Source organism: Octopus bimaculoides, chromosome 16 (assembly GCF_001194135.2).
Source record: "Octopus bimaculoides isolate UCB-OBI-ISO-001 chromosome 16, ASM119413v2, whole genome shotgun sequence".
In the NCBI taxonomy this organism is placed as follows: domain Eukaryota; kingdom Metazoa; phylum Mollusca; class Cephalopoda; order Octopoda; family Octopodidae; genus Octopus; species Octopus bimaculoides.
In genome coordinates this window covers 24,760,855-24,787,257 of record NC_068996.1, presented here as the reverse complement: position 1 = coordinate 24,787,257, position 26,403 = coordinate 24,760,855, and the positions used below count along the sequence as shown (strand labels likewise).

Sequence of the window (26,403 nt, the reverse complement as noted above, 5' to 3'; positions counted from 1 at the left end):
CACATACATACGTACATATATATCTTTTACCTGTTTCAATTGACTATGGCCATACTGGGACACCACCTTGAAGAATTTTTAATACAATGTATCTACCCCAGTACTTTCTTTTTTAAAAATAAATACTGGGTACTTATTCTATCCATCTCTTTTGCCAAACTGCTAAGCTACAGGGCCATAATCACACCACACCAGTATTTATGTCCCCCATACATATATATATAAATACATATACATACATATTCTTTTTTACTTGTTTCAGTCATCTGACTGTGGCCATGCTGGAGCACTGCCTTTAGTCAAGCAAACCGAACCCAGGACTTATTCTGTAGGTCTCTTTTGCCAAACCACTAAGTTACAGGGACATAAACACACCAGCATTGGTTTTCAAGTGGTGTTGGGAGGACAAACACAGACACACACACATATATATATATATGTATATATATATATATATATATATATATATATATATATATATACAACAGGCTTCTTTCAGTTTCCATCTACCAAATCCACTCACAAGGCTCTGGTTGGCCCGAGGCTATAGTAGAAGACACTCGCCCAAGGTGCCACGCAGTGGGATGAACCCAGAATAATGTGGTTCGGTAATAAGCATCTTACCACACAAGTATACTTGTGCCTAGCTATGCTTGTGCCTATATATAAATACAGGTACGGTGATGCAAACAGGCAAAAGTAGGACTCAAAATATGAGTATATGTATATTTTTATTAATATTTAGCAGAAGTAACACAGCAGCTTACGGTCTGGGAATTTCATGGATTGGAACGTATCAAATTTTGATAAATGCCAATGCACAAAACTTTTGTCACTTGAGTTACTCTGTTGCTTTTGCAAAATAGATATATCTATAAAAACATTTGAACGAGGTCGTTGCCAGTGCTACTGGACTGGCTCCTGTGCAAGTGGTACATAAAAAACACCATTTTGAGCGTGGCCATTGTCAGTACCGCCTGACTGGCCTTCATGCCGGTGGCACGTAAAAGCACCCACTACACTCTCAGAGTGGTTGGCGTTAGGAAGGGCATCCAGCTGTAGAAACTCTTCCAGATCAGATTGGAACCTGGTGCAGCCATCCGGTTCACCAGTCCTCAATCAAATCGTCCAACCCATGCTAGCATGCAAAGTGGACGTTAAACGATGATGATGATATATATATGCCACCGAACTGATGCCAGGATGGAAAATAGACATTAAATGATGATGATGATGATGATGAGTATGTATGTATACGCATAAATGTAAGCATAGATATCAACCATTGGCAAATGGTAACCTGCAGGGCTTTCTTGGCACACCTAATGATAAATTACCTTGATTTTTTTTTTTTGGTAGTATGCACCTAATGTTGAGCTATGTTTCATGTTGCCTGCTTCATAAAAAAAAGAGTTGCCCATATATATATATATCTATATATATGTATACATATATATGCATATATAGATGTACATATATATATATATATATATATGCAAGTAAACATGTATATATACATATGTATGTCCCTATATTATGTGTGAGTCTCTCTCTCTCTCTCTATATATATATATAAACATATACACACACACACACACTATATATATATATAGAGAGAGAGAAAAGAGTAAGAGAGCATTGATATGTAACCATCATGAAATATATCTATGGTAATGGAGACCAACTGATAATGCATCATTAAACTCTAATACATTAATACAAGTCTGTAAATACTGTCAAAACAAATTAAATAAATGATATCGAAACAGGAATTACATAATCAACTTCATGAGCTTACAACTAATTTCTGCTATAAGATGCAATGCACTAAGAGCTGTGTGCTTGTACATCACCTTAAAGCTTCATCAGAGCTTCTGAAAAGAATTTAGAAGCTCTGAAGAGGCCATAAGATGATGCACAAACACTGTGCTCTAGGTGTGCTGCATCTTATCATACAAATAACTATTAACTAATGTAGTTCATTAAGTAATTCCTATTTAGCTCTTCATTTATCTAATTTCAAGTGTGTATGTGTGCATACACACACACACACACACATATGTGTGTGCATGCACACAAAGAGGATGAAGGTACTAGTAGGGGACAGTGTCAAGTAGCTAAAAGAGCAGCTAAAGATATGTTTTACCTAGAATTTTTAGAAGCCTTAACATCAATTAACTTAGTGGGTAGGAAAGTAAACAGGACTCTGGTATCTTTAGGGATTTGAACTTGTTTGATAAGTAGAAAGGCATTGGTATAAACTCCATGTACTGTACTCAATATAAGCTATGGACACTCAAGAGATGTAGTGGAATCACAGGCAGACTAACAGGGAAGATAAGTTTTGTATGTGGTGAGTGCACTGGAGCAATAAGTTCTATGAACACACTGGAAATAGATTCTCTTAAATGCATGGATAGCTTACTAGATGTAGTAGTTAGCATTTGTTACCTGGGAGGCATAATTAGCAGAGGAAATTATTCAGATATAGTAGCTAGGGTAAAAACAAGTTGGAAAATGTTTAAAGAGTTTCTTCCTGCAGAGTGAAGGGTAGATTGTTTGATGCTTGTGTTAGAATCGTTGTATGGTAGCAAGACTGGAATTATGAATGCAGATTTGCAAAGACTGGAAAGAAACTAAACCAGCATGCTCTAATGAACATGTAATGTTAGTGTGCATGAACACCAGATAACAAAAGAGCCAAGGTAAAATCCGGATATAAGCAGAATCAAATGTAGTGTGCAAGAGAAAAGATTGTTCTGGTAGGGATATGTGATACATGTGGAGGAATGACTGCTGTTTAATGAAATTCCAAACACTCCAAGTTAGTGGAACTTGTGCAAGAGTGAGACTAAGGGAAACAGTATGAAGTGAGTAGACTGACATGAAGATGCTGCATATAAAGATGATGATAAACGATCATACCGATTGGCAATAGGCAGCGTTGCAAAGGCCTCAACCACATACAGCAAACTGTGCAATTGTGTGGTACACAATTATATTTATGTTTTCTATCCAACCTACCTTACTGCCCCGTCACTTTGAAGGCATCTTCACCCTTGATATAATCTATTACTCACCCCTCCCTCTTCATTACTCATATGACCCTATCTCTTATCTCTCTACCATTTCCACATCATTTCACCTTGTACTCGTGTCATCCACCTTCTCACTCATTCTGATGACTTGCTCCATGTTTCTCTTCTATGCCCCTCTTAGCTCACCTAAGCAAATACACTGACTCTAGCTTAATGTATATTCTCTATACTAATATTCCTGTTGTCTCCCCTCTCAACTACTCATTTCTGGTTTCTCTGCTGTCATTGATTCCTCTCTTCAATCTACACTCCTTCAGTTGCTGAGTACCCTAGTGTTGGTGCTACAAGTAAATGCACCTAGTACAATCTGTACAGTGGTTGGTAATAGGAAGTGTATCAAGCCACAGAAACTATGCAAAATGACATGTACAAGCACCAGTCTTGAGGAGTAGTAACTTGCAACAAGAAATGATTTTGACTGTGATGTCCTACCTAAACATGCAACCATGCCAGCATAGAAAGAAAATATAAAATGATATACACACACATGCATATGAATGTTAAAGTGTGTGTGTGTATTGTCTGTGAATGAAAGGAATAGTAAAAGTTAAGCAATACAGCTGTTTCAAGGGGGCACTGAATATACTGAAATTTTCTATCTGATTTCAATAGCGGATGAAATATACTTGATGCATTGATTGATAAACTTTATTGATGAATTATCATTTCATTTGTGTTTTCTATACAAGCCTTGTTTATACTGTTTTAACTATGACTAATTGCTCTTACTACATTTTATTATACATGTATATACATGTCATTACTGGTTGACTCAGCTTCACAAAGTTTCACAGATGCAAACCATGCCTGTCTCAGACTTATGAAGTCAGATTCAAGAAAAGTTAAAAGTAATTTTAAAACGTTTTCTAGGTGAGAATATCAGTCAGTTTAGGTATTGTGGATAATTTGACTAGGCAGCGACAGAAATTCTTATATTATAAGCTCCATGTGGTAAAGCAAACAAAATGTTGGAGTTAGGTAGTCAACAGTTTGTGAAATTCAACCACTTGGTGAGATAACCAGATTGGTAATGTCAGATTACATATCAGTCTACAATGATTATATGCAGAAGAAATAATTTTACTGTGGAGGAAACAGGGATTATATACCATGCAATTGGCAATTGCATGTAGACCAACAAGGGCTAGGATGGGTTTTTTCCAGATTATCAGTGGCCAGTGGTTTGAAATTCATTTTTGGTGCAAGTACTTTGCCTAGCCAGCCCCTGTCAAACTGTCCAACCCATGCCTGCATGGAAAACATGTTAAATTATGTATATATGTATGTGTGTATATATTCATTTACATATATACATATATGTAAATACACACACACACATACACAACAATATATATAAATATATACATGCACACAAGAATACAAAAAAAAAAAGAATACTCAATAAAATATGTACATATATATATATTTGTAGATTACAATTTCTTTACTCTAAACCATTATTCAGAATTTTATAGATACATGGACATCTACATAAATCCTCAAATGTTTGAGAGGAAATAAGTATTCACAATGTTTTAGCTTAAAAGAGGATTCACTTTTGGTTGCTGGTAAGTTAGTAGCTCACTGGATATATCAAGTCAAATGCTGGAAAACAAGGAAGGCTGCTACATCAAAGTGTGAGATACTGATAGATGCAAGAGAGGCAACTTTGTCAAGATTACCTTTCCTTAGCAAAACGAAATAACTCTTTGATGTTTCCTAAAAAAATTTTTGTTAGATTACATGAACTATAGCAGTATGGGTGGGGCTGTATCAGCAATACAACAGAACAATCATGTCCATAGTTTCCACACTATTAGATGAAACAGTAAAGTGGCCTGTCCCTGTCTCTGGACCTATAAGAGTGCAGATGATTATACCATCCTTTGAAGTTGTTTAGAATGAGCTCCATATAGTTTGTCTGGACAACAATTAGTGGAATAAGCAGATCTCAGTACATTATAAAGTCTTCCTTTAACAGTCATGTAGTTTTTATCTCACTAACAAGGTATACATGTATTATCTAAGTTATAAAAATATTCTATTCTTATGTCTAAGTAATCTGTCTCCTAGAAATATGATCCAACAATGGCTGTATTGATGATGCTTATTGAGGCAGAAACATGTCCACAGTTGTCCTCCAGTCTCCAAATAACCAAACTGTCTTTTTCTAAATGGCATATCAAATACAGAATTCTTGATTTATGAGATTATCTCCCCCTTTCATTTGGATTTGGCCCCAATTACTATCAGGCAAATTGTTCTACATCTGGGAACAAAGATAATTTCAATAAATCTAACATTCTGCGTAGGGTCTATTTTAAGACAGCGGAAGTAGTCATAGCTATAACTAGGTAGCTGTTCGGCTCGTGTCTTAGAAACTGTCAGTAGATTCACACAATTCTTAATACTTTCTATTTATCAGTTTTCAATTAATTTCTCATCAGTGCAATAACTGTCATTCATTACTGACGCATTTATTTTCTTACATTCCCCTCGACTGCGAGATTGCTCAGTAACTCAGATATATATCTTCATCAGATAATGCGCAATAAGCGACACTAAAAAGTTGTTTTGTTTATAGTTTGATGTAAGAGTTAAAAGTGCAAGAGACACAACTTGCTAAAGTTTGTATATTTTTTCTAGAGTCTAAATTGAACTTCATTCAATTAAAATTACAATCTCAATAATGATTTTTTGTTTTCATTCTCTCATTCATTATGAACTGCAACAATTCTTTCATTTTATTTTAAGCAACTGTTTTAATTAAATTCATTTTCATTGAGATTTACACTAATCCAATGAATTAATTTTAAATCGGAATTGGATATTTTTTTTTTTTTTACATTTCAAGCTGCAATGGGATATTTTTGACAATAGTTTATTAGCAGCTATAAATTATGCATAAAATAAATTGATGCTTTGAAAAATAAATTAATGCTCTAATTTCATTAGACAATAATATGTAAATTTAACAGATGCATGTGTGTGTACTTCCTTATCATCATCATCATCATCCACATTTTACAACCACTTTCAATGTTAGCATGAGTTGCACGTGTCATCATGATCCAAGTGGGTCCCTATTCAGAGTTACTATCTTTGCAGTAGGGTCAAAGAATCATATCTCACTTGAAAGTTTTCTTGTTAAAATTTTTGGTATAATTTCTACAGCTTGATGCCTTCCCAAACACCAGCCACTTTAGGCTTTCTGAGAACATGACATCCCCTCTGGTGCAAGTACAACAGTAAAATTCCCCCAGTATATTCTATATGGTTGGTGTTAAAAAGTGCATCCAGTTGTAGAAACCATACTAAAAAAAAAGGAATGAAATGAAACTCCAAATAAGAACTAACTAAAACCGTAACGACACGTCTAACTCATGCTGCCATTGAAAGTTGGCATAAAATGATGTATACCTGTGTATTATTGTGTACACGCGGGCGCACACGCACACATAAAACTAAAGCATGCCCATAGTAAATGCATCTGTTAAATTAATACATTGAATAATAATGAAAATTGTTACAAAATATTAATTTACTTTTGAAGACGTCGATTTAATAAATTATGCGTAATCTATAGATATTAATAAATTACGATAAAAAAAAACTGATTACAACTTGTACTGCTAAAAAATATCCAATTTACATTTACAATTAATTCATTGGATTAGTGTAAATCTCAAACAAAATCGATTTAATTAAAGCAGTTGCTCAAAATGAAAAAAATCGTTGCAGTTCATAATGAATGAGAGAATGAAAACAAAAAATCATTATTGAGATTGTAATTTTAATTGAATGAAGTTCAATTTAGACTCTAGAAAAAATATACAAACTTTAGCAAGCTGTGTCTCTTGCACTTTTAACTCTTACATCAAACTATAAACAAAACAACTTTTTAGTGTCGCTTATTGCGCATTATCTATAATGTTATATTGGAAGATGAAGATATATATCTGAGTTACTGAGCAATCTCGCAGTCGAGGGGAATGTAAGAAAATAAATGCGTCAGTAATGAATGACAGTTATTGCACTGATGAGAAATTAATTGAAAACTGATAAATAGAAAGTATTAAGAATTGTGTGAATCTACTGACAGTTTCTAAGACACGAGCCGAACAGCTACCTAGTTATAGCTATGACTACTTCCGCTGTCTTAAAATAGACCCTACGCAGAATGTTAGATTTATTCATTCAAACAGAAAAAATGTAAAAATATAGATTCTTTGGGAGAAAATTTAGTTTATAATTTAACTGGAATAATAAGAATTGTCTTTTATGTAAAGGAGAAATAAAAATAAAATAAAACAAGTCTTGAAACAGAAAAGCAAAAAACCCGGGAAAGCAAACATCCTGAATGATAACAAATTGTAATAGTGCGGATGACAACTGGCGCGTTTTACGCAGTTGATATTTGACAATAAACTTATTAAATCGGAATTGACAGCAGATCAATTTTAGATTTTACATTTCATGGATCGCTTAAAAATTAGTTGAAATCGTTGTTATATGTTAACAAAGATGAATTTATTGTGAAAACGCCTTTTGTGTCAAACGCGCGAACCTGACCAGGTCAATAAAACAACGTGTAAAAGCTATAATGTAAGAATATAATGAAAGTAACTCGCTTTTTTTTAAATTTATTCATCAAAACGTCTTTATTATATAAACAAAATAACAGTGTTTAAGTATAGTTAATCATATTAAAATAAAAACCAGAATCACAGTTGACTAGAGACAACTATAATCAATATACAAAGACCTGTTTGCACATGCAACAAATGAGTATAGTGTGTTTTATGATGCTTACTTGTGTCGAATAACAGGTATATTGGTGCACATTCACTTGTCATTTCTTTAATTAAAGAATCGACTTACCTGTCAAAAAGCTATAAAGTGATTGTAGGTGAGCTTTATCTTTGTAATTACTGCGAGTGAGGGAGCTCCAAATTACATCTGATACTTTCTTGACCAGCTCACGAGTAGCATACTCTGATTTATATTCTGTTAAATCTACGGAACTTTTCACAATTGTAACAAACTTATTGTAAAGAACCTCAACTGTTGAAAATTCGATAGCTGGAAAAATTGGCTCCAGACTTTTCGAACAATCAACATCAGTTAGGACAGTGCGATTGACAGTTAAAATATTCTCAATTGCACCAAGCACAATAGAAAGGAGTGTTAAATCTGGATCTTCGGGTTTGTTTAACTGTTCTTCAAACAATTTTACGACATCCTGGATATTTTGAAAAGGGAAGTAACGTGCGACGCAATCCCGGAGGCCCGCCATCTTGATATTATACTTGTCACGTTGCATGTAGAGCTCCTGGAAAGTTGCGTATTATTATCAGGTGATTTTTTTAAAGATTTCAAAATCTATTTTTATCAAATTCAATTATTTTTCGTATTTTCCGAATTTATTTCTCACTTTAGAGTAATTTGTAATAATATTTGAAAATAACGTAAGCTGTGTTGTACTTTGTAGTGGAGAAGTATAAGACGATATGTGTAACACGGGCATTTTCGCTTAGATCGTTTCAGTCGTGAGTACATCTCTGTAACTGTGTAATGTCTAACAACATCATGAGTGCTGAGTCCACTGAACAACGTTTGGACAATGATGAAACCGCATTAACTTCTACAGAAGATCACGAAAATAAGGTAAATCGCAACACTTTATTCGCTAAACTACTTAATCGAACACTTTAGTTCAGCCGACAGCAATGTTTTACATATATGAACATTCGGTTGGGCGAACAAGCTCTATAACAGAAAGGAGAAGAAAAAAAATCAACGATGAATTTTTTTTTCTCTTTTACGAATACTCAACTTTTTGATAGTATTGGATTTTATTTCAAAAAACGGGGAGTGGGGGATTGATGTGATTTATCTCCTGTGTTATTTTTATTCGTTGTTGCTCTCAGTAGCATATTTCAGTTAACATACCACTATCCTTAATTGAGTCAATCTCATCAGACTTTGATGAGGGTCTCTTCTCTAAACATGTTTTTCTTCTGTTCATCCTTCCTTACCTATATATGTCCATCATGTACGTAAACATTGTGCATCATACACACACACACATCCACTCATCTGCGTTTATACATATAAAAGATAGAGACCTCTCATTATATGGTGTGGAGTTTATTCATGTATTTATTTAAACGGAGCTCTTGGCCACTCCTCGAATAGAGATTGCGGTGTTCCATGCTTAGATTTCACGGCAACAATCCTACTTCTTGAGAAGTTGCTGTTTTCTCAAATATTTCTTGACTGTATTTTCTGTGTTAGTTTTGGCGTTGCAATATATTTGTTCAATTGCTTTTATTTTATTAGAGTAAATCTACTTCAATTCCATACCACTGTCAAGAAAAGCAACACTATATTACAATTTCTTTACTTAACCATAACTAATCTTAACCATAAAAAACACTTTCCACGCCTTTTTTTTTTTTTTTCATGAACATTCATTGTATAAATCTAATTTCATTTTTATCGAAAATATTTTTAGATATTTTTTATGAAAACTTTTTTATTTATATATAATTTATTGATCTGTTTAGATTACTGAATGACATTTTTAGATGAAGCTTCTATATTCATATTTTTGCATCTTATAAAACTGTAAAATTAGAGTAATAAAGTAATCTAATTTTAGTTAATTAAATACACTTCATTAGTTACATGACCTTTTTATTACGGGCTGTTTTAAAATGGTAGCGTACTTAAGTTGTGTCACATGTTTCAAACACCTTTTCTAACCTCACAAAATGTTAAAATTTTAAAATATTTATTGCACAGTCATGATTTAAGGTTCGTTTGTAAATCATTAAAGCAAAAGCCGTATCTTAATATTAAGTATATGATACCTCTCCCCTATTATTTAATGAACAAACGTGCCATATCAGTTTCATTCTTTTATCAACGAAGAAAAACTAAAAATTGGATTCTGTAGAGAAGTCATTACTGAATTATAATTAATATCAGAAATTACATAAGACTTCGGTGATTTTTGGTGTTAAGAATGTTAAACCTTTTAATTTTTAATTAGTTCGGTTAGGAAGTTGCACTTAAATTTTTACAATACTTATTATAACTTTCACATAGTTCTCAAAAGTCATGTTATATTCCATATTTATTTTAACAATGGTGATGTTTCATCAGAAATGTGTGGTTTGACTGCCTTTAAAATATATATCTTGCTATACACATTGGAGGAAAACGGTTTTTTTGTTTTTGTTTTAGTTTTTTTTTTTTAATTGTTACTCTATTTCCTTCTATTAAATAGAAAATCTGCCTTAAAGAATAGATAACGGACACAATATGAAATCTCATGTCAACGCTTGCCTCGTACGTTTTAAGGAACTCTCATATTTTTACGGGTTGCTTGTACCAATTTATTTGGTCATTATTGCACGTATTGTTAACGTATTTCTTTTCCGTGGAAATGTAAATTTCCTGTTGAACCTAAATCTCTGGGGAGTTCCTGTTCCATTTAAAATTAAACCAGCAGCTGATAGAAATAGATCTAGACGAAGCAAAAGTCAATTACTGTAATTCAAAACTGAATTGATTTCTATTACAAAAATATTGTTGGTAAAAATACTTTCCATTACTTAAAAACTCATAGGTACAAAACTACTGTTTGTAGATAATTATTTTGAAGAAATGTACTATTATGGTGTTTCAGAAAAGAAAAAAAAACTCAATCTGCATTATTATTTTAGGTACCATCGTTATGGTCGTCAGTATTTATTTATTATCGGGATAGATGATTAATTTTTGCGACATAACACATAGATTTTTGCCAAGTCATGACCATATTAAAGTCAAGGTAGATCACTCTACTTGCCTCAGCCCAAATATTAAAAAAAAAACACATTTATCAATTTCACGGTTAAGTATTTAATATTAAGGGGAAACTCTAAAGAATCCATGCAAATACGGGATTTACCAATAGGAAAATTCATGTAGAATGTTAGCAAAAGAAATTAAATTATCTTATCTGTCTTGTTATTATGGTGTTTCTATAATCATTTTTTATATGAAGTGAGTACTCCATTTCTTTCGGGTGAAAAATTAAACTTCAGCCTTAACCTCTATCACAGTTAAAGTGTTCCAATTGATAGTGTAATCTGAGGAAACAACATAGAGATATTGAAAGTAAAAGATTGCAGCATCTGAGAAGTAATTATTTGTATGTGTAGGGTGTATTGGTTGAGAAATCAACTGAGCATTGATATATTCCATGAGAATGGTTCCTTGCCAAATGGTATGAGTAAAGTATTATCGAAAGTTGGGTTTTTGTTTACAATTACCTCCATTGACATTAGGTTTTGATGAAACATGTGACAGTTTGTCAGTTTTTGTACTTATCCTTTTACTGTAGAGAAAAAAATTATTTTTATTGAATTCCTCTTTGAAATCCTAAACGAAAGTTCTTTAAAATGAAGAGTCTAATATTATTTATTGTCAATGCAAGGTTGTAATAGGAATCAAAATATCTTTTGTACTTCTATAGCATTACTATGAAACAAAATAGACGACATAATCTATACAGTACACCATTTGTTAGATAATTAACTGATAGTCTATGGAATAAAATTCAAGATGTAATCTATTGTCGACTCAATATATAATTAAGATAAACAACTTGGAAATAGTTATTTAAAATTGTTGTATATCTTTAGAATCAGCTCGGCAGGACAGATAAGGTACTTCATTCATTGGGAAATGAGCTTCTAATCCAGCCCTGTGCATTTTTCTTTGGAAGACAAGTATAGTACAGTGCATTCAGATTTGTTAAAATATTACCAACTTACTAGCAGAACAATATAGATAGTTTATATCTGTAAACTATAAGCTCCAAACACCAGTTTAATAATCTTGTCTACAATATGCACTTGGCCTGAAATTCTTTGTGGGAGGGGGCTAGTCAATTATGTCAATCCCAGGACTTGATCGGTACTAAATTCATTAATTCCAAAAGAATAGTAGGCAAAATCAACCATAGCAGAGTTTGAACACAAATCTCAAAGATGAACAAAATTCCACTCATCAGTTTGTCCAGCATACAATGCCACTCATCATTTTGTCCAGCATACTAATGATTCTGCCAGCTTGCTATTTTCCATCAGCTTAATAAATTGATTTACTAATGTCTTCATTATTTTCAAATTTAATTGAAACAGATGCAGTACATTTCAATAGAATTGTAGTGACAGAATGATCAACATGCTATGTTCATTATTCTTTTTAACACATTTTCAATAATTTTATGAAGTTAATCACAATAGAAAGGCAGAGAGAAGTGAATTAGTATTTGTCATGGATTATTGTAAATAGTTCTTTCTAGAGCATAACATAAAGATAAGAATGATAAATAAAAACTCGCCAGGCAGAAAGAGGTAATATATGTATAGCAAAAAATATAGTTTCTTTCTCCTCTCCATAACACAAATTTCTCCACCCTGCTTATAAATAGTTACAGACATAGCTGTGCAGTTGAGAAGTTTTGGAGTTCAGTCCCACTGCTTGACACCTTGGGCAAGTGTTACAAAGCTTTATGAGTGAATTTGATGGGCAGAAACCAAAAGAAGCCTGTTGTATGTATGTGTTTGTGTATACCTTTGTCTTGACATCGCATAATGATTGTAAATGAGCATCGACATTATACAAGGTTGTTTATTTCCAGTCTTTAGGGAAAAAGAATGTTTAGCTATGGGAAAATATTACCTTGCTTGGAAACAGATGAGAGTTGGTGACAGGAAGGGCATCTAACTCGAAAATTTGCCTCAAAAAGTTTTGTCTGGCCCTTGCAAAGTGGATGTTAAATGATGATATTTAGAATCCATTTCCACACTCTAGATTAACTCCCTAATAAAATTTCACTCTAAAAGGTGGCATCTGTGCACACATAGATTCTACTCTCCCTATCACACACCTCCATCTGGGTTTTAGCAGTTATAACTTCAGGTTACTCTTACTCAATGTCTTCCTACATTCTCTAAAATACATCTGGACTCTCTATCTTTCTCCAATCTTCTTGAATCCCCAGTACCCTTTTGATTATATCTATATCTCCTGCATCAAGAACATATCTATCATTTCACCTCTCTCAAAAATCAATGTCCATGCTGGCTTCAACATCCACAACTCACATGTTAATCCCATACCATTTGCTACAGGCACAGAATCCAAATATATTGCTGTTCTCAACATTCTTCATCAACTTGTTTCATCCCCTACTTGCATCCCAGACTAACACAGAGACACTCTAAATGCTCTTGATCTCTTCCTTACCTCAAAACCTAAGCTCTATAAATCATAATCTGTCTGGTCTTACAACCACAGCCTCATTGCAACTGCCCAAAACACAACACCCTCTCTCTTCCCCTGTACATGTACTTCACATTTGACCTATCAAAAAAAAAAAACAGTTAGTAAACTGAAGCTACCTTTTTGGATATATTTGTCCATGTCCCACACAACGAAAACTCAGTGTCACAAGTGGTTCATTTATAACAGTGCAACAAAGTTTAAAAAGTCTGGAGAAACTCACCCACTGCCCAAAGCTGGATGGTGTTTTCCAGAAATGCAGCTCGAGCATGATCATTGTCCAAACTGTGGACAGTTCCTTCATATATCACACTACTCAGGCTATCTTGTCTCCAATACTGCAACTTGTCCTTCTAGTCCCTAGCCAAAAGAATCTTTACCAACTATGGAGAAAGCCCCCACTTTCTCTGCCTATTCTTGCAGACTATTCTATACTACACAGACATGACATCTCCACATCTATACCCTTTCAGTCCACCAAGTACCCCACTTACATAGTGTGCACAAAAAACTCCTGTTGCTTCTAAATGACAAGACCACCAGCCCTAACAATTTTCTTCTATTATCTTCAAACACTGAGTCCATTGTGTCTTAGACCCTGTTAATTATCTTCCTAACATATTTTCTTCCAGTTATCTGAAAATCAATAGTGACTGTCATTAAGAGCCATGTCCTTCAACAACATGAGTGTCTCTCTCTCTTTAATAACCACCAGAATGGCTTCCATAGAGCTGTCCTGGTGGTCATCAAGGAAAGAAATTAGATCCCCCATTGAAGATCCTCTTTTACTCACAGTGGTACCCTTTCTCTTTCTCACTCTATGAACACTAATGTGCCCCAACATATCGAACACTACTCACTCTTATACAGCTAATACTATAACCCAACATTCTTCCCTGACCTTCTCCAACTAAGCATTATTCATGTGCTATCAAGTTGCCAAACACCAAACCTGCAATGATTTTATGAATGGATGTCTTGAAAGCATCTGCCCATGGGACCATGCAACTCTTATCTTTTAGCATCCCTCAAAAAACAAAAACAAAAGAAACACTGCTCATATCAAGAATATATCACATACCTCTTAAACATGAGCAGCACTCAACTAAAACCTTCACAGCTCAAATTGCTAGTTATTAAACTTCACTATCACTGAGGTCTTTCCTGGTAAAAGTACTCCTTAACATAACTAGGAATGCATTCCAAAGACTGATCCTTCTCTTCAGGATCAGAGAATACTTCAACCACCATCAACTGCTGATACTTCTACAAAGCTCAAATTTGGTCCAAAATGAAATATTGCCTCACATGTAGGACGGTTTTACTGTTGCACATGGATATGCTAGACTACATCCAAAGACAGGCCACCCAGCTTTTATGCATAAAGTAAACTAATAGGTACACTCTGGCCTCTGTCCTGAACAACAGTCATTCATGCTTCTTACCTCTCTACTTTTCTGCTGCTACTATAAATGACTCCTCAGGTTTGGCTAGTCTTGATAGAAATTGGTAATCCTGACCATTGATCTTCTAGGATTCCTCCACTCAGCACCAATGTAAGAAGAAGCGTTGGTTTACAATCTTTTCACAATCTGCCATGCTGCAGTCCTATGACTTTGCCATTTCTCTGGCAGGGTGACTAAAAGGGTGCTATGCCTTGCCAAAGGGCAGCCAGTAACTATACAGGGCACAGTTGTCACTCTGTAAGGTATTTTCAAAATACCTGCACACCCTTAACATAGCTAATTGGTAAGAAGTTTCTTTGCAATTTATCAGGTTTTCAGCTTCAGTCCCACTGAATGGCATTTTGAGAAAGTGTCTTCTACTACAGCCTTGAGACTTACAATAGAAATGCATCATACACATTTGCACATACATAAATACTTGTTTATTTGTATTTACAACTGTTTTCCATGTTAGCATGGGGTAGACATATATCGAGACATTGTTTTATGGCTGTCTGCCCTTCCTGTCATTAACCATTGCTTATTTTCCAAGTAAAGAATCTTTTATCCCATACGTCACCCAAGTGAAAGGAAGCTTATATAGTGCTTGTGTACACATTGTAAATGCTATATGGTGGTGAGATGTAGACCTTAAATGCAGAGGATATCTGCTTGAGAAACACCCCGCCACCACAACATAATTGATATCCTAAGACCACCATGGTAAATGCTTGCTCTTGCAAAGCTCTGCCTCACCGCCATTCTCTCTGCCCCATCAAACTTCCTCCACATCTCATTACCTACACTCATCACTTCTTTACCTCTGATATTATTCAGCTACCATAATCACCTGAGAGCAGAATAGGCACATGCTATGCACCCCAACCCTTTTGTTATCTTCCCCTTTCTCAGAACCATTCCCATTCTATATTATCTTTCTCCAGCTATGCTTTCTCTCTCCTCTGCTAGACTCCATTCTTAGAATCACTTCCATTCCTCATTATCTTCCTCCAGCCGTGTGCTTTCCTCTCTGCTATGCTCCATCTTTAAACCTCTTTCTTCTTCTATCTCTCTCCATGTGCTCACATATCTAACATAACCACCCCATCCTACTGAGCTACTCATATATCTCACCTTCAGTTACTACAGTCACCTCTATCCCATCTAACCATCTTCTAGCATTCTTATGAAATTTTCCTCTCTGTCTCCCCCACCCTCTGTATCACTTCACCTATACACCACCACCACCATCCGTACTTTGAGGGTATGTCCTGACACATATCCATCATTATCTGTCCCACTCTCTCCATTTCTTCTTCGACTGGGATATCCTTGTATCTCTTCTACAGAAAGACACCTATCTCTATCCCACTGTTATTCTTTTAACCTCTCATCAACTGACACAAAGCTCCTACCTCTATACTACTCCCACCAGTTGGTGGGTGGGGGAGTTTGTCTTGTCTTGCAAGACACTTGTTGACCCTGCTGATGCTACGAAAAAAAACACCCAGTGTACTCTGTAAAGTGCCTGGCCTTAGGAAAGGAATCCAGCTGTAGAAACCATACCAAAATAGACAATAGGGCTCAGTGTAGCCTTTTGGCTTGCCAACTGTTATCAAATTGTCCAACCCATGCCAGTATAGAGAACAGATGTTAAATGATGATGACTACGACAGACAATGGGCTTTGTAATTTCCATCTACCAAATTGGTCAGTCATAAGGCATTGGTCAGTTTAGGACTATACTAAAAGATACTGAGCTTCACCCAATGTACTGCACAGTGGAACTGAACTTAAAACCACATGTGAGAAGAACTTCCTAGCCATACAAGCAATTCTGTACCTACATATACATGTACGTATGTTTCTGTCTGAGTTTATATTTGTGTATGTTTCTTAATTTAATTGTTCAAGAAATAGGATTGATAAAATAAGTACCCTGATTTAATATTAGTAGTCAACGTGATTGACTAAGTCCTCAAGGGCAATGCCCCCAAAGCATGGCTACAGTCTAATGACTGAAACAAATAAAAGAATATTTGTGGACATAAACTGTGTTCTTTGATTTTGTTTATCTGTTTGGGAGAAACTACTTTATTATAATATTGGACGGTAAAGAAACCACACTCTTAAGATGTTGCCTTGACCATTTCAATTTGTTTTAATTATTTCAATTTAATTGATAGAATAATGTCTGTTCGGAGAAGGTGAAGATCTGAGTCTATTGTAGTCAATGAACAAAACATCTAAGTATTCATTATTTAATATCCATTTACCATGCTGTCATGAGTTGGATGGTTTTACAGGATCTGGTAAGCAAAGGGTTGCACCAGGTTTTATAGTCTCTTTTGGCTTGGTTTCTACAGCTGGATGCCCTTTCTAACACCAACCACTTTACTGAGTGCACTAGGTGCTTTTAACATGGCACAATGTAATTCTCAATTATATTCATAAGAAACCATGGAAAGAAAAATGTTGAGCCATTAGAAGTTTATAAATGGTTGTATTCTGAATGTGTGTGAATGTGAATTTAACAAGACTTATTAAATTTAATCTGTAGTTCATTCATATCATTTTTAAACTCTGCAAATCTGGTGACTACGCTGTCATCATTTGGCTGTAGGTCAGTCTTGATTAAGCAAGCTTTTCATCAAAAGCATGCCTGCTGCAATTTCTTTTTCTTTCTTTTATTCTTAATATTTACAATTGTGTTATCCAAATGTGCTTTATTTCTAAGTAAATAGTAAAGTGTGATTTGAGGGAAATTTCACTGCTATTTCTTGTAAATTGAGTGACTGCATTGAGGTTTCCTTGCTGGCTCGAATATAAACATTGATTAACCTTTTCATTACCATATATCTGATAAAATACACTTCCTTTCAATTAATTTTTTAAATAATTAAAAATTTGGTAAAATAATTTTGTCATTAAGCTGGTATTTGGAACTTAAATTAGTATGATATTTTGATTTAGATCACGTCAAAAACAGTTATTTGTTCTCTAGAACCAAGGACAGTCTCAGACAGGTTGGTAACAAAAGGGTTAACCTTTAGATGGATCCACTTAAATATTACAACCAGGTCAAATATTGCTTTCAAGTTTTCAGAGGAGGTAAGTCAAAGACATCAACCCCAGTGCTCAACTTGTACTCATTTTATCAACCTCAAAAGGATGAAAAGCAAAGTCAACTTCAACAAAATTTGAACTCGAAGTTTAAAGATGGATGAAATACCACTAAGCATTTCACCCAATGTGCTAACGATTCTGCCAGCTCACTGTCTTAACAAGGTTGAATATTATTAATACATGAATAATGGGCTTGCAAAGTTGTAACTAGACTTCTTTCTAAATTTGATTTATCCCTTTATTATTTTTATCATCATTATCATCATCGTCGTTTAACGTCCGCTTTCTATGCTAGCATGGGTTGGACGATTTGACTGAGCACTGGTGAAACCAGATGGCTACACCAGGCTCCAATCTGATTTGGCAGAGTTTCTACAGCTGGATGCCCTTCCTAACGCCAACCACTCTCAAGAGTGTAGTGGGTGCTTTTACGTGCCACCTGCACGAAGGCCAGTCAGGTGGTACTGGCAACAGCCACGCTCAAATGGTGTATTTTACGTGCCACCTGCACAGGAGCCAGTCCAGGGGCACTGGCAACGATCTCACTCGAAAGTCCTTACACATGCCACGGGCACAAGTGCCAGAAAGGCGACGCTGGGCACAGGTGCCATCCTGATTTCGCTTTTGCTTGCCTCAACAGGTCTTCGCAAGCTGAGTTTCATGTCCAATGAAGGAGACGACGTTGGCATGGGTGCCAGCTGTCGAAATTAGTTCGATTTCGATTTTTAATTTTTAAATAATTTTTCAGTTGTGAGGAATAGCTACTGACTTTATTACAACTAACAACCCTAGACTCCTTCCATAGGTATTTTCATAATGAGTAGTTGTCCTTGTTTAACCTCGAATGGTCCCTGCCCCAACCAGGCCTATGACATCCAATTTTCAGGAATTGTATATACTGTATTACATTATCTAATGCATCCTTTATATATATTATGTATCTGTGTGTGTATGTGCATGCCACCCCATGACTTGATAACTGGCATTGGTTTGATTACATTCCCATGACTTAACAGTGCAGTACGAGACGCTAATAGAATAAGTACCAGACTTAAAAATAAGTACTGGTTTTGATTTGTTTGATTAAATTCTTCAAGGTGGTGTTCCAACTTACCTGTATCCTGACACTAAAACAAGTTAAACATAAAAGATTGGATGTAGTTTGGCTGTTATTTCTAGCAATTTAAGCAACCATATTGAGTCTCACTTGTTGATCAGCAATTCTGATAAACGATAGATGAAGAATACTTTTAATCATTGTTTTGTGGATATGTGAAGTAATACCTAAAATTTTTGAGCAGGACTGTCTTGGCTAATTTAATTTACATTATACGTGCAGGCATGGCACCTATAACCCTAGACCAACCAAATCTTTGTGAGTGAACATGATAGATGGAAACTGAAAGAAAATCATTTTGTGTGTGTGTGAGTGCATGTTGTCTCTCTGGTCCTGGGTTCTGTCTCATTGTGTGACATCTATAGTCCTAGGTCAACAAAATTGTTGTGACTGAACATGCTAGATGGAAACTGGAAGAAAATCATTTTGTGTGAGTGTGTGCACGTGTATACATGCTGTCTCTTTGCTTCAACATGGTGTCACCATCATGTAAAGAATATCCTTTGTTCCAAATATTTTGTGGAAACCTGTCTGGTCATGGGGAAATATCATCTTTGAAATAGGTGAGTGTTGGTAACAGGAAGGATATCCAGCCATAGAAAATTCTTCTTAACAACAACCATTTTACAGCATGTACCAAGTGCTTTTATCATAGCACTGGCACTAGTGAGGTCACCAAGTAATTTGTAAGGCAAGACTCCCATGACTAAATGGATGTGTAGTATTGAGGGAAGTGGCTTTATGCCAAGTGTTGAGAGGCATGACAGAGAGAGAGAAAAACAAGTGTTGTACTGTAGAGGAGGTACCTAGCTTCCCCAGCTGGAAAGAGAAAAAAAGATGGTGATAATGTGTCAGGTCACAGAGTAAAGACCCCCTTTGGTCATGAATGACCATGGGATTACACCTAGAAAATCCTACTCCAAGGAACAAGTCCAGGCAAGGTTGTTTATGGAAGACTAGCAGTTGCCCATGCATACCAGCCTCCCCTCTCCATGCCATTGATGTTATCCAAGGGAAAGGCAAAGGCTGATATAACTTGACATCACAACTCATTTCTACAACTGAATGGACTGGAGCAATGTGAGGTATAGTGTCTTGCTCAAGAATATAACACAGCCTGGTCTGGGAATTGAACTCATTACCTCATGTTTGTGAACCCGATGTTCTAGCCATTGAGCCATGCACCTTCACATCAGAGTACAAGAAGGTAACTATAAAAGAGAGTGTAGGGACAGAAGATAGGAAAGAGTGGGTGAGTTGGTAAGCTCATGAGAGTGTGGATGGAGTAACAGATGGTTAAAGATGGGAATAGAGATGAATGCTGTGATGGGAAAATGGGTATAGGCATACATGGTCAATGGTTAATATCAGTTAAAGTGGATATAGGAAATCACATTTTAACCCTTTAACATTGAGATTTCATCAAATGTAATGCTTATTTATTCACATTGATTTGCATTAATCAAGCATTATCTTGTAGCTTTGAGATTTCAGTGATGTAACTGTTTGCTTTGAATAACATTGTTAGGTAGGTGTGAGAGGCCAGATCTTGCCAGTTTGAACATAAAACAGGTAGAAAATTTTGGACTAGATGTGGCTAGTTTAAATAACTACTTCTAATAACTTATGTCTTGTATTTTATTTCTAAAAAACATTTATAAAGAATTCCTTGAGAACAAATACAGATTATAAGTCTTTAATTATTTTCAAATCAATTTTCAATTTTTGTTATGAATGGAAATCTTAAAAGAACTGCTTTTTGAACCATTGAAGCTGATTGCAAAGTGTTGATGCATTCATGCCAGTTAGAATTAGTTATTGCTTTGTATGTGTGTGTTTTATTTAATTGAAACACTCTTATCCCATTTAGTTGAAAAATTCACTAACTACCCAATACACACTGTAAAGTAGTTGGCGTTAAGAAGGCTATTCAGCTATAGAAACCATGCAACCAATGCCAGCATGGAGAACTGGTATTAAGTGGTGATGATGATGTATACATATGTATATAACTTATAAATAAATCAGACAATAAAGCATAGTTAACTTTGTTACGTAGGTAATCTGATTGGTTCAGAGACTAGTGAGAGGAAAAAAATATGAAAAGATCATGCTCTATGTGATATTTGTGGTAGAGCATTAGTGACCTGGTATCAGCTGAAATGTATGAGACAACTATACTTTTAAGGACATGTGAGGTGAATGGATGAAAAAATTCTGTGCTGACTCTGTGGGAATACTCACATGGGCAAAAGGTGCATAGTTAAATCTTTGTATGCCAAGTCTCTATTTCAAGATAGACCAATCCAGTGCCATAACATTCAGGGAGCTGGGACAGGTAGTAAAACGATATTACAGTATTATCCAGCTTGTGAAGATATTTAAAGAAGTTTGTATAGATATTTTATTAAATGTGTGTTTTAGACACAAGATTTATATTGATACTGCTTTTAAATATATTCATTATTTCTTTAGATTTATCAAAGTTAATGGTACTAACATTTCTTAAAAGAAATGTTTTTATTTTCTCTACAAATAACATTCTTGTACTATTTGAGTGGTTGTGTATGTATATATTCACTGCCTGTTGTTCAACCAATACCAATGTTCTATTATTTAGATTTTAACCTTTCAGCATTCAGATTATTCTGTCAAATGTAATGCTTATTTATTCACATTGTTTTGTATTAATCATGTATTATCTCATCGTCTTGAGATTTTAATCATGTAGTTCTTTATTTTTAGAATGACATTGTAGAGTAGGTATGAGAGGTTAGGTCTTACCAGTTTGAACATAAATCAAGTAGAATATTTTGGCCAGATATGACTGATTTGAATGTTAAAGGGTTAAATTCACTGAAGAAAGCTGGCAAGCAACAACTGTTCAATATTTCATTAGTTCCCAATGTCATAAATGCTTGGATTTTCCAGATCTTCACCATTCCAAAAGAGATGCAAAAGAGAAATTAATAAATTTCTGTTGTAAGAATTTGCTTGGTGGGTTTTTCAATTTAATATTTTCATGTTTTCTTTCTTTCAGGTTGAACCAGCAAATCAAAATGTTGAGCAAACAGAAGAGCAGCAGCAGCAGCCTCAGCAGCAGAGGAACAGATTTAATATGTGGGGTATTGCAAAGACGTTTTTGATTAGAATGATTTTCATTTATTTAGTAAGCAGCTACTTCAGACGTTCACCAACTCCTGCTACTGACAGTCGGACAGTCCAAGAACCGTCTTCAAATGTTTTTCCAAAAGGTTTTCTTATGGTTAGTATTAATTTTCATTATTTAGAAACTGTAAGGTGACAAATGCATAGAATTGTTATAGTGTTGAAAAAAACACTTTGCAGTATTTCTTCTGATTGTCTTGATTCTGAGTTCAAATCCTGTCATAATCAACTTTACCTTTCATCCTTTCGGGATTGATAAAATAAAGTATTGGTCAGATATTAGGATCAATGGCATCAGCTAACCCCCTCCTGAAAATTGCTGGCCTTGTGCCTAAATTAAAAACCATTATTTAGAAACTTACAATTTCAGAAGTTCAATCTGAAAGTTTTAAATTTATCAATTTAAAAAAAACACACACTACATTTTTGTAGTTCATATCTTCTCCTTTAATGAGCTTATGTTAAGATGAGCATCAATAATGTTACTATTTCTTGTATATTTATTGCAAACTTGCTGTTTGTAATAAATATTTTTTATATATTAGTGTGTGTTAGCTGATCGCTATATGCCAAATTGCCTTTTGAGTAGATACAAGTTAACTGATATTTCATAGATGATATTTTAAAATTTGACAATATATTTGCCCAGTATAGTTGATAATGATTACTGTTAATTAGATATGCCAATTAAAAATGAATAATAATGATTTTATTAATGACACATATAGAATAAAATATATAACTTTATCCAAATTATTATTTATAATGGTATATCAGCTAAGCATGAAGGTGCATGGCTCAGAGGTTGGAATGATGAGTTAGTGAATTTGATTCCCAGACTGGGCTGTGTATTGTAATCTTGAGTAAGACACTTTACTTCACATTGCTCCAATTTATTCAGCTGTAGAAATGAGTTGTGACATCACTGGTGCCAAGCTATATCGGCCTTTACCTTTCCCTTGGATAACATCAGTGGCATAGAGAGGGGAGGCTGGTATGCAGGGATGACTGCTGATCTTACATAAACAACTTTGCTTGGACTTGTGCCTCAGAGGGTAACTTTCTAAGTGCAATTCCATGGTCATTCATGACTGAAGCTGTTTACTCTTTATACAGATTTTTAGAAGGAAACTGGTACTTGCCCATGTATGCAAATCTCCCCTCTCTGAACCGACAGTATCATCCAAGGCAAATGCCAACAACTTGGGATGATTTAGCTTGGTACCAGTATCATTACAAACATTGCTTCCAGAGGGTGGAGACACAGAACTACAAAGCATCTTTCCCACTCCTCTAACCTATCTATAATCCTGGATTGGTGTTTTTTTATATATTTACCCTGAAAAGATCAGAGGCAAGCTGACCTCAGTGCGATTTGAACTCAGAATGCTGAGTGTTGGAACAAATATTGCAAGGCGTTCGGACATTTTGATGTCCCTCCAGTTTGCCACCTTATCAACTAAGTTAAAGCTGAAATACATATTGAAATTATGCATTAGGATCATGTAAATTTTTAGAATAAACAGTTACAAGTTGTTAAATTATTAATCAATAAATAACTCCAGATAAAATTCCAACTATTAATTTTTCTTAAGACTGTTCTTGACATTTTTAGGTTTTCCTTCCTTCTCTTTTGACTATGTTAACAAATCTCAAGAAGTCTTTGGAATTTTCTTTTATTAGTTTGAGGTTACTCTTGATAAAATTTTTAGACTTTAGCACAGCATTGCAATTTATCAAAATGATGATGTTGTGAAAAGTTGTTTTATATATTTCATCAAGTAGTTTGCTTGTTGCAGTCTAGAAACAGGTATGGTTTACCAGTATACTGGTTAATACCAGTAAACCATACTGGTATTTGGATATGCCTTTTTGTGGGCTGATGATATAGAATCATATTTATGATTAACTCTTTAGCATTCAGGTTACTTTGTCAAATGTAATGCTTATTTATTCACTTTGTTTTGAATAATCATGCATTATCTCGTAGCTTTGAGATTTTGATGATGTGATTGCTTTTTAGAATGACACTGTGGGGTAGGTGTGATAGGCCTGATCTGCTCAATTTGAAGATAAAACAGAATATTTGGACCAGACATGGCTAGTTTAAATGCTAAAGGGTTAAAGCATGTTAAGTTGTTGGTTATACAGCTTTTAATTTTGGTAAACAGCAAAATTTCTTTGAGTAATCAGTATTTTAGGTATACATGATTGTTATACTTTTTTTTTTCATTTTATAAGAGTTGAATTACTATTATTTTTATCAACCATTTCTCTTCTCTCCTCACCTCCTCTTTTCTCCTTTACTTTTTTCATGTTACTGTCTAAAATGATTACAATGCAACTTTTAAAATCTTTTGCAGGATATGTATGTGTATGTATCAGAACAAGAAGTATTTTCTGATTTTGACAATCCCGAATCAGAAATTTGGGTCCAAAAGGGTCTGGTTTATGGAGATTGGGCATCTGGAATATATAAGGATGGTTCTTATAACAACCAAAGACAACTCGCCTTGTCAGATGTTAGTAAATGGTTTTCTTTTTCTTTTTTTACTTTATTAATGATATTTGTTTTATCCTTTACATGCATTTTTCCCCCTCTGTTTTACATTTTTGATTATTCATCAAAGTATACTTTCTGTAGCCATATGTTTGTCTCTCTAGTATTCTAATCCATTTATCATTTAAATGCTCAAGGGTCTTTTGAAGCTTCTTGCATATTTCATTCTATCATTTAACATCGTTAACACTAATAATCCCATTCCATGTCTATCATGACAAAACTCTTCCCAAGCCACAGTTGTGACACCACTAGTGATAAATGTTCTAATTTATGTAATCAGTCCAAAATGTTTCCTGTTTGCATCTATATTTCTCGCAAATACACATTCTATGGCTTTCATTTACTTTTGAAAATAATCAAAAATATGGTGGGATTTAGTAAAATAACTGTCATTATTAAATTTATGTTAACGTTATGATTTAACATAATATTATATTGGAATATTTAAATTCAAACATGAACACTTTAAAAATAAGGGGGTTTCTGATACAGAAAATGTCTATTTTACAATTGACCGCTCAACTGTGAAGTAGGTAGTGAAATCTGTTGTTTGGCCAGTCATATTGGAGTAAGAACAGTACTGTAGGATAGAAGGTAGTGGCAGCACTAGTAGCAGTGTAGTTTGTACTGATGAATATGTGTTCAGTAGTTTACTATATAGCCAATTGGTTAAAAGTTTTGCTTCACAATTGCCTGGCATCTTGAGCAAATGTCATTTTCTATAGCTTCAGGTTGAGTGAGTGAGACTGGGTAAAATGGAAACTGTGTAGAAGCCCATTAGGTTGATTGAACACCTATTTCAAAAGTACAGCCTTGTCTCACACACACACACACACACACTTTGCCATGCTGATTCTGCCTGGTAAATATGTTAAGAGTTTGTGTATCTGTGATATACTCAGTAACATACACATTAATCAGGAGCAAGTAATTCAGTTGATGGAACGATTGAATTCTCATTAGTGCGTGATAGAGACCACCATACAGTCTTTGTCTTATAACTTCATTTGTACTTTATGTAATTGTCAATCAATTACACTTAAAACAAACAGATTTTGTGAAATAGCCATAGGCTGGCTAATGCAGTGGGAGTGGAATTTGATAAAGAAGCAAAGTAAAAGCCAATCATATATATTGATGTGTATATATAATACATACATATATATATATCATCATCATCATCATCGTTTAACATCCGATGGGGACTGAGGATAGAACCTTGGTGGACCCCTACCTCTACCCGGAATTCTTCACTGTGCTCATTGCCAACCCTCACCTTACTGACAGCATCTCTGTACATGGCTCGCACAGCTCTCACTAACCATTCTTCTATCCCTAGTTTCCTCATTGACCACCAGATGAGGAATCGGGGGACCCTATCAAAGGCTTTCTCCATGTTAACAAAAGCCAGGTACAGAGGTTTATCCTTGGCTATGTATTTCTCCTGAAGTTGTCTTACCAGAAATATAGCATCAGTGGTGCTTTTCCCAGGCACAAACCCAAACTGCATCTCATCTAAACTGACTCGCTCTCTAAGCAGTT

General features: G+C 34.8%; 2 protein-coding genes across 2 annotated transcripts in view; one reads left to right on the top strand and one right to left on the bottom strand.

The window, feature by feature from the left end:
* Window positions 1–8,421, bottom strand: part of LOC106877204 (menin) — a 48,169-nt gene extending 39,748 nt beyond the window's left edge. The window contains exon 1 of the mRNA XM_052973474.1: window positions 7,966–8,421. Within this exon, the coding sequence (XP_052829434.1) occupies window positions 7,966–8,421 (456 nt within the window). The remainder of the gene's footprint in view (window positions 1–7,965) is intronic.
* Window positions 8,422–8,590: 169 nt separating this feature from the next.
* Window positions 8,591–26,403, top strand: part of LOC106874411 (putative lipid scramblase CLPTM1) — a 65,989-nt gene continuing 48,176 nt past the window's right edge. Inside the window, exons 1-3 of the mRNA XM_014922136.2 lie at window positions 8,591–8,765; window positions 22,171–22,395; window positions 24,662–24,820. Of these exons, the coding sequence (XP_014777622.1) occupies window positions 8,673–8,765; window positions 22,171–22,395; window positions 24,662–24,820 (477 nt within the window). The 5' untranslated portion in view covers window positions 8,591–8,672. The remainder of the gene's footprint in view (window positions 8,766–22,170; window positions 22,396–24,661; window positions 24,821–26,403) is intronic.